Source organism: Pipistrellus kuhlii, unplaced genomic scaffold (genome assembly GCF_014108245.1).
Source record: "Pipistrellus kuhlii isolate mPipKuh1 unplaced genomic scaffold, mPipKuh1.p scaffold_m20_p_15, whole genome shotgun sequence".
NCBI classification, from domain to species: domain Eukaryota; kingdom Metazoa; phylum Chordata; class Mammalia; order Chiroptera; family Vespertilionidae; genus Pipistrellus; species Pipistrellus kuhlii.
Genome location: NW_023425460.1, coordinates 32,445,369 through 32,454,788, shown reverse-complemented (window position 1 = coordinate 32,454,788; position 9,420 = coordinate 32,445,369). Strand labels below are relative to the sequence as shown.

The following is a 9,420-nucleotide window of genomic DNA, read 5'->3' as shown; positions in this document are numbered from 1 at the left end:
CTTGGTTGTCAGGTAGACCTAGCACGGTCTTGGGCAGTGTGGGGAGCCTGTTCCTGTGCAGGTTCCCCGTGTGCAAACACCTGATGCTCTGCTATGCCTCCAGCTCCCGCAGGGGTAGCTCTGCAGTGGGGCTGTCCTGACTAAAAGCCCAGATGTGACACAAGGATGGGCTATTGTGACTCCAGGAGGGGAGGAGAGGGAGAGGATGTGTAACCTTGTGCCTACTTCACAGGTGGTGGGTATCTAAGCATCCCCTTTTCTCCCAAAAAGCACCTGGATTCCTCCATAAACAAGCTTGCAGCCTAGCCCCAGGTTTGGTTTAAGGAGAGAAGGCAGGTGGGTCTCTCCCAGGGGGTCAGTGCCCCCTTTATTTGAACAGTGTGTTGGGAGTGGCTGAAAATTGCGCCAGAGTAGTGAGCTCACCTATCTACAAGTCTTCCTATCCTCTCGGGAGGCAGAGGACGACTTGGCGGTATGGGTGTGGGTATGGGTAGGGTTGTGGAGGTTATGGGGACCTGTACCCAAATTAGACATCAGTTTGGCTTAATTTAATTCAACATGGAACATTATTTGCTAGAGGCCCCATCATTTTATCCACACCATTTGGCCCTGACTTCTCTCAATGTTGTTTTCTCGTACTCTTTCGATCTGTATATTGAAAAACTCACTGACCTACTGATGTTAGGGCAAAGAGACAAGACACTTGGAAAATTCACTTTAATCTTATATTTGTAATTTAAGTTACTTTTTTCTGAACAGTTAAAAAAACCAAAACACACTATATTACCATGATTCTAAGTTGTGAACATATTGGTACATTGACTACACATCACCAAAACAGAATCACAAAAGTCAAAGCAGTCAGTACTTAGAGTCTAGAGAACAAAGGGCAGAACCAACTGGAAGCGTTCAGGGAAGCTCACATTGCTGCCAGGCTGCCCCAGGCCAGAGTCCAGGGAACACCCCCCTGAACAGTCTGGGTTGGGCTTGAGTGACCATTGACTTGGGGAGGTGTTAGTTTCCTTGGTACCCAGAGGTCTAACCCTTGTTTTTTTCCTTCAAGAAGGGAAAGGGACAGAGGGGAGGTGATGCTTTATAATGCTTTTTACCACACTCATCCTTACATGCACACACATGTCAGGAGCTGAGAGAGCCAGCTGGGTGGGCTGTAGAGCACACAGTTTAATGCCATCTGCCTCCAGGAAACTTTAGCACCTAATCATAGGTACTCAACTTCCAATAGGAAAGGTTTAAGGTTATCAATGCATTAAGTTCCACTTGAAATCAGGTTGCCATAATTACCATAACCATAATCAGGTTGCTCTTTTGGGTTCTCTTCTCAGTCCCAATGATTTGGAGTCACAAATGAAGTACAAGTAAAAACAAGCAGAGCTCAGCCTTATTCCCCTCAGAGACGGCTGTATGGAGCCCAGGGAGGACTCCACCTGCAGGCTCTGGGGGCCCATGATAAAGCGAGAGTTACTCTAAGAGGAAGAGAGGAAGGCAGGAGGAATAGGGCACTTTTCATGTTCTTTAGCACTTGGAAAGTCTGCTGAACTCATCTACATGGGCAAGGCGATCAGAAATGTGGACTTAAATCCAACAGTAAACCTGATCATCAGAGAATGTGATGGTCACAGGTGGTGGGTATCTAAGCATCCCCTTTTCTCCCGAAAAGCACCTGGATTCCTCCATAACCAAGCTTGCAGCCTAGCCCCTCAGGCTGGCACCCTTCTGGGTTGGACTGCTCTCACTCCGGCAGGAAGGTATTACCTTCTAAGGTAAATGGAGGACACCAAGAAGTTAATGATACCAATGTAATATAATTTACATTGAAATTACAAGAAAATAATGCCTTCATTATTTCCACTATTCCCCACCCCCTCCACCCCAGCCTTTTGTTTCCACACACCATCGAATGCTAGGCAAGGACAGCAACCCCTTACAATGGTGTTCAGACCAGTGGGCACCAAGCGACGGCAAGGAGAGTGCCTGTTTTCTTCTCTTCAGCTTTTGATTTTACAAAAAACAAAACAAAACAGGATTTCTCTTACTCAAGCAGAACGCAGAATGATTTAGGGGTCCCAGGGTCCTTTCCAGTTCAGAAACAAGTTACGAGGGCCAGACTTGATTATCTGTCAACAGAGTTTCAGAGGGGTCCTGTCCTGTCTCTATAGAGTTTCCGGCGAAGAGTCACCAGGGTTTTGCCCAGGGACAGAGTAAAAGGCTTTCCGTTCCCAATCCACATCCGCTTTCAGACTGCACATAGGAAGTGGAAGGATGTTCTGAGGTGGGAATACACACGTGCAGCAAGGCATGCGGGTGTGTCCGAGCAGCCCGGGGGTGAGCGGAGCTCGCCGGCCCACAGGGCTCCCGGGTGAGTGCGTGCACACCCTCCTCGCCCACCTCTGAAGGGGCTTCCTCCTGTCCCGAAGGAACATTTCTTTCAAACCACATTGGAATTCTAATGGGAAGAGACTAATCTACAATGGAGACATCTCATTTCAGAGCCCAGAGACTCCTTCGGCACCTTTCTACCATTCCTTTAATCGTGTTGAGACTTTCTTTGTTTCTCTTTTTTAAAAAGGTCAAACTTTACATTTATTCTAGCCCAGTTGGGGATTAGTGATAATCAATTCCCACTGAAATCATGCAGAGATGGTAAGTGGGGTTTACTTTCTCTGGAAATGAACTTTTACTTACCTGATTGTTTCTTCTACAATGAACTGGTAAATGACCCCCCGAGCTGAGAAATGTGACTGACTCAAGTTTTTCAGACCACTTAACTTCACTCCCATTTCCATCAGGGCGGAGGACAACCTGGGGAAGATCCTCGACAGAGCGAACCGCGCAGGCCGAAGGGCCCACCTCCATCTCACTTCTGATGTGACAAGCTTCAGAACAGTCTTAAAAACAAGCTACCTCCAAGTGAACTTCGACGGGAGAGGCAAGCCCTGTGCACCATGAATAGTCAACAGCTCTCATGTTAGAACAGCAGCATTTTACAGAAGGGCTAGTAAAGTTATGGCTATTGGACAATACTTTTAAACAGCTTAAAATCCATGCCTCTTCAATGCCTGAGCTGTGTGTCTTTTAGGCTGATGGTCTTGTGCCTCATCTGTAGCAAAACTCTCAACCAATCAAAAAGGCATTAATAGTCAACACAATGGACAAGGAACCATGAGAAGCGACTAGATAGAACACACTTCTCTAAAGAATGGATAGTTGGGAAGGGAATGTTTCTCAAAAAATATTTCCTAGGCAATGACATTATCATCACACTGGGAAATACTTTCTGAATATAACCTGGAACTAAAAGCTTAAAAGCACTCATAAAGCAGGAAAGAAAAATGCATATGCATAACCTACCTCTTAATATGTAATAACAACATTCAGCCTGGACACATTTTGGGAAGAGGACACCTTTTTACAAACCAGAGGGAAGATGGCTTTCTCTCATCTTTCCCCTTTGCAGAACCAAAGGTGGCCTAGCTTTGAGGTTACTTGCAACTGGCTCCCATTCTGATGTTTTTTACAGCTGCCAGTTAAAAAGGGACTTTCTTTTGCTCAACTGCTCATTCAGGAATGGAAACAACAGGCCAGACAGCTCAGCCTCCAAGGAAAACTTGAGGCTGTACTGTGGCCTCAGGGCTTTGGGTGGGTGTGCCGTGCCACCAGAAATGACTGGTGCAGGCCCACTCCCCTCCCCAGAAAACAAGCTGGGCGCACACTGGTCGTATTCCGTGCTCCAGGTTGGGTGGCACAGGTGCCTGCACCTGAATCCCACACAGCTGCCTTCCAAGTGGCTGGTCACCCTGGCCCTTGCTGAGGTCCACTTGTTATTAACTAACTCTCAGAGTTACTGGCTGAGGGAGAGTGGAGAGTAAAACATGCCCAGGAGGAGGGAGAAAAGGAAAGAGAAGGCAGTTTCTGCCCCAGTAATAAACCCTGTGTGCCAAACGTCACCCTGATCTGCTCTCTCCGGCAGCTTTGCCCTTTGAAAATACCAGGTTTGGGAAAAGCAGAAGGTTGAGATGACTAGCCTGATTTTTGGAAATGGAATTTACTGGCCTAAATGAAAAAGAAATAAACTTTTAATCCCGACCACCTCTTAAGCTACTCTGACGGTGGTCGCAAAGACACAGGTGCCTGGGCACTCACAGGCCCCGAGGAGATCTGAGATGTGAAATTATGCAGAGCGTACCAAGCGACTGGCTGCGGCCATTTCAAGCCTTCCTGTAGGCTGAGCCTTACCAGTGATTTAAGATGAAGTACAATGCTTTTTATTACACATCTAATTGTTAATGAGAGGAAATGCAATCAGCAGCTCCTTTTCACACTCTACATGGAATCGAGGAGACCGCTGAGTCCAGAAAAGATGTGGCCATTGATGGAGCCCAGGAAATCTCTGCCCCCTTTTTGGGGAGAGGGCGTTAGGAGAAGAGAGGAGAGTTGCAAATGTGGAAGTACCATGTCTGAGAACCCGTTATTGTCATAGAGGGTCACTTATAGCAAAAGCCTCATTTTGAAATTTTAACTGAACAGCATTTAACTCTTTCCAAGTGTTGCATTTTCTAGCCGAGTTGCCTCATGCTAACTGATGACACTTTCTTCATCCTCGTTCTCAGGCGGAGCAGAGAACAGCTGAAGGGGTGGAGAGAGGAGGGAGAGGGACAGAAACAGAGAGAAGAGATGGAGGAAAGAGGCCCAGATCATCAAGTGTGCTCATTCTTCTTGTCTCTCTTTCAGGACCGTGTCTCCTAAGCACAGTGGGGCTCGCTGAGCTTGCCAGGCGCTGGGCATTCCTGTAGTTCCCGGGAGACACGGGGTGCTGTCTGGCTTGAAGTTGCATCCCCCTCTCCCCTAGAAGTGGGTCTTTCCCAGCAGGCTATATAGGGAAACTAGTTCTTCTGCTTAACGGCAAAGCAAGAGAGATTCTGGCAAAACATTAAATATATTTATAAGTCATCTTTGTCTGGAACCAAATGAGGAAAAAACAGGTGCACAGGGGCAAGGAGGAGGGGAAGTGAGGTGAGGTTTAAAAGTTCTAATCATTCACGAAAGATAAAAGACATCTGATAGCAGCACGGGAGCAGTCAGCTGTGCTGAGGAGACCCTCCTGAGTCGACTGCAGACCACTGTGTCCCAACAGGAGTCTCAAAGCCCCACTCCTCGGCTAGTCCGGGGAAAGTGGGTAATATTTTGATTGTTACTGTTGTTGCTCATCCCGGTATTGGCAGATACGTTAAATACCGCAACTTTAATGAGTCCTGTGTGAAAACAGAGCAAATAATCATTAGTCCTTCTCCCTGTAGTTCTCACTTGCTCTTTGAGAAAAAGAACTAACTTAGCTGTCAGATAGGAAAAAGGCTCAGAGGTCCTTCGTAATGCCTGCTCTTGGCCTGTGCTAAGCAGGAGCTTCTGTTAAAGGCTATGGCCTGTCTGGGGACTTGGCAGGGGCCTCAGTGGCCTGTTCAGGGCCACAGCGCTTACAGAGTGACTACAGTGGGTGTCTGCAGAGACAGAAGTGTAGGTGGTAGCTGGATATGTGGCTTGGAGACCAAGGCAGAGGTTGGGACTAGAGATACAAATTTGAGAGTCATCTACTCTGAGATGAGAGCTGAAGCCTTGGGAAGAGACAAGGCAGCCGAAGAAGGGAGCTTAGATAAGGAAGAGAGGCCTGAGACAGACTCTTAGGGGATGTGTGTGTTATGTTTCAGGGGTGAGAGGGGAAGGAGACATAAGCCATAAGAGCATCAGGAACAATTATTAAATATGGCAAAATGCCATAAAAAACTCAGGAGCAGAAAATTTTGGCAAAAGGAGGGGATAGGTAACATGATTACAATGTAAACACTAATAAACCCCTTTTTCCTAAGGACTTGTTAGGTGCTAGGCACTGGGCCAAGCACGAAGAATTTTACATATAACATTTCAATGCAATCCTCACAACAGCTCTGGGTACTGCAGCCCTCATTTTGCTAATAAGGAAACTAAGGCTGTGGGAAGTTACTTGCCCAAGGGCACACAGCTCAGAGTTCTCTCCAAGGTGTGCCTGTGTGACTTGGTTGAGGAGGCTGAGGGATGAGGAAGCAGCATGTCCTCTGTAAGAAGTGAGCACTGAAAAGAGCCCAGCAGGCACAGACCACCCCTCTCAGAAGAACCACATAAAAAGATGTGCAGAAAGGTGTACTGAATGTGCACTTCTTCCACAAGCATCGAGGCAAGTGTGGGAAATGAGAAATCACAGTGATGGCAAGGCTCCCCAGCAGTAGTGCGGTTTCCCCAAACAACGATCACGATGTATGAATATACCACAAAATAGATAAAGATGAATTTTAGGATCTCTTCCTGCCTCTGAGGGAGGATGAAGACTTGAGTGGGAGAACACATGGAATTCTCACCAACTCCAGAGCCACTTCCAAGGTCAAAAGAGGAGGTGGGGAGTGAGGATAAGCATTTTAAAAAGCTACCCTTTTAAAGTCAAATGACACTGACAGAGCTGTGAGGCCAGCATATTTCACCATGAGATTTCCCCCTTGGTACATTAGACTACCTAATTGATTTAAAGGGGCTTTATTACAGGTACTGGTTTAATCTGGGAACTACAAAGCCACAGGTTTTTGAGTCATTACTCTTAGTTTTAAAACTGATTCAAATATTTTTTGAATATTTATTTATTTTGAGAGAGAGCACTGATTTGTTGTTCCACTTATTTATACATTCATTGGTTGATTCTTTTTGTGGCCTTACCGGGCTGACCTGGGATGGAACCTGTAACTAGGCGTATCTAGATGATGATCTAACCAACTGAGTTGCCCAGCCAAGGCTAAATCTCTTACTTTCTGAACAATTCTGTTAGATAACTGGGGCAGGAATTACTAGTTCTACTGCACAAGGGCCATCTAGATCGAATTCCAGGATCATCTAGAACTGAGGCTGGTTTCCTTGATGAAGGCAGCATCCAACAGGCAGCCTCAGCCCTGTCTCGTGATGGCAGCTCCCCTTGCTTTTCAGGACTTGGAAAGATAAAGGACACGAGAAGGCTCCATGAACTAGCAACACCTTACAGTCAACATTCCATCTCCTACTCACAGTGCCATGCACACAGTTCTTTTTCATACCTGGGCCAGTATGAGGTCAGTGTACGATCATTTATCTGGAGATATAGGTGTATGTTCGAGAAGGGGAGCGGGGGGGTTCAGCTTGGGCAGTTGGATCATTTAGAAAGTCCCAGATGAGGATTGTGTCATCGTGTGAACTACTGACAATCTGGAATTCATCAAACTGGAGTCGGAAAACTCTTCCAGAATGCTCCTAAAGAAGGAGAAACAGAAACTTCTGAACTACTCAGAATCAAAAGGACAAATTCAGCAACATGTTAAAAGAAGTCTAGGAAAAGGCTATGTTATCTTGATAATAACCAGTTAACAGAATAAAGGTAAAAATATAAGATTATCTCAATGGATGCAGATGAAAACATTTAACAAAATCCAACATTATTTCTATTAAACACTCTCAGCAATCAAGGAACAGAAAGGAACTTCTAATACCCCTGATTTTATCTACGAAAAACCTAAAGCTAACACACACACACACACACACACACACACACACACACGGTGAAAGACCAAATGCTTTTTCCCCAAGAGAAGGACATCCACTGTTAATTCTTTTGAACATTGTACTGAAGATCTTAGTCAGTACAATAAAACAAGAAAGAGAAATAAAGATACACAGATTGAAAAAGAACTAAAAGTAATTTGTACATACTTGCAAAGAACAATCCAGAAATTTCAAAATACTATAATAGCATTAAAATATGAAAATTTTAATATGACAAAAGATGTATAAGACCTTTAACATCGACAGCTATAAAATATTTTTGAGAATTTTTTAATAAGACTTAAACAAATAGAGAGATATACTGTATTCATGGATCAGAAGACTCAGTATTGTTAAGCAGTTACTTCTCTCCAATAGAAATTGATCTGGATTTAACACGATCCCAATGAAAATCTTAGCAGATTTCTTGGGTGGGGTGGTGTGGGGTAAAATTGGCAGATTCTAAAATTCACATGAAAATTCAAAGAACCCCCCCCACCCCGCAAAAACAAAACACCAAAAACTTTGAAAAGTACGAGGTTGAAGGACTTACATTACTTGCTTTCATGAGTTATTAAAAAGCTGCAGTAACCAAGTTAATATGATACTGGTATCAAAATAGACAAACAGACAAAAAGATAATTGGAATTGAGAAGGTCCATAAGTACACCCCCACATATATGGTTAACAGGTTTTGACAAAAATGCAAAGGCAATTCAGAGGAAAAAGGATAGTCTTGCATAAATGGTACTGGAACAACTGGATATCCATATGAACTTTGAACCATACCTTATACCAGTGATCAGCAAACTGAGGCTCGAGAGCCATATGCTAGACTCCGACCACTGACCTAGACTCTCGATTCCAATAATTATGCGCTGTTGTTGTTTCTTGTGATTAAGTCCCTATCCAGTGATCGGCAAACTGATTAGTCAACAGAGCTATAGTTTGCCGACCACTGCCTTATACCATCCACAAAAATTAACTCAAAACTCAGTAAGAAACCTACTCAATTAAAAAAATGGGCAAAAGATTCAAACAGACACTTCACCAAAATAGGTATCTGGATGGCAAATAAACACATGAAATGATGCTCAACATTAATATTAGGAATATGCAAATTAAGACACAATGAGGTACCACCAGACACTTAGAATGACTCAAAAAGACTATACACTAAGTATTGGTGAGGATGTGGAGTAACTGCACTATTGTATAGCAATGTTAAATGGTACAACTACTTTGGGAAATAGTTTGGCAGTTTCTAGAAATATTATACATTTACCATATGATCTAGAAATTCTGCTCCTAGGATTTATCAGGGAGAAATGTAGGCATATGGTCACATAAAGATTTGCACATAATGTTTATAGAAACTTTATTTGTAATAGCCCACAACTGGAAATAATCCAAATTTTCATCAACTGGCAAGTGGATAAATTGTGGTATACCCATACAATGAAATACTACTTACCAATGAACTACTGATTTACATCAACAACACAGGAGAATATAAAAATAATCAGACTTAATGAAAAGAGGCAAAAAAGAGTACATACTCTTTTTTTTATTCCATTAATTAAACCATAAAAAATGCAAACTAATCAATATTGACAAAAGCAGATTAGTGGCTGCTTGGGGACTGGAGCAGAGGGAAAAGGGCAGAATGGGGAGGGAGTATTACATAGGGGGCATGAATATACGTTCATTATCTTGGTTGAAGTGATAGTTTTATTGGTATGTACATATGTTAAATTTATTAAGTTGCATATTTTATTGTATGTCAATTATATTTCAATAAATTCTTTTTAAAAA

At 43.6% G+C, this 9,420-nt stretch overlaps 1 protein-coding gene across 26 annotated transcripts in view; it reads right to left on the bottom strand.

The window, feature by feature from the left end:
• Positions 1-711: 711 nt before the first annotated feature.
• BTRC (beta-transducin repeat containing E3 ubiquitin protein ligase) overlaps positions 712-9,420 on the bottom strand; it is a 150,595-nt gene continuing 141,886 nt past the window's right edge. For 25 of the 26 annotated variants that reach the window (XM_036437877.2, XM_045582011.1, XM_036437873.2 and 22 more), the window contains 2 exons: positions 7,125-7,317; positions 712-5,270 (listed from right to left, as the gene is read on the bottom strand). In XM_036437877.2, coding sequence (XP_036293770.1) covers positions 7,156-7,317 — 162 coding nt within the window. In that variant the 3' untranslated portion in view covers positions 712-5,270; positions 7,125-7,155. The remainder of the gene's footprint in view (positions 5,271-7,124; positions 7,318-9,420) is intronic. The other variant, XM_036437881.2, reaches the window with a different exon arrangement.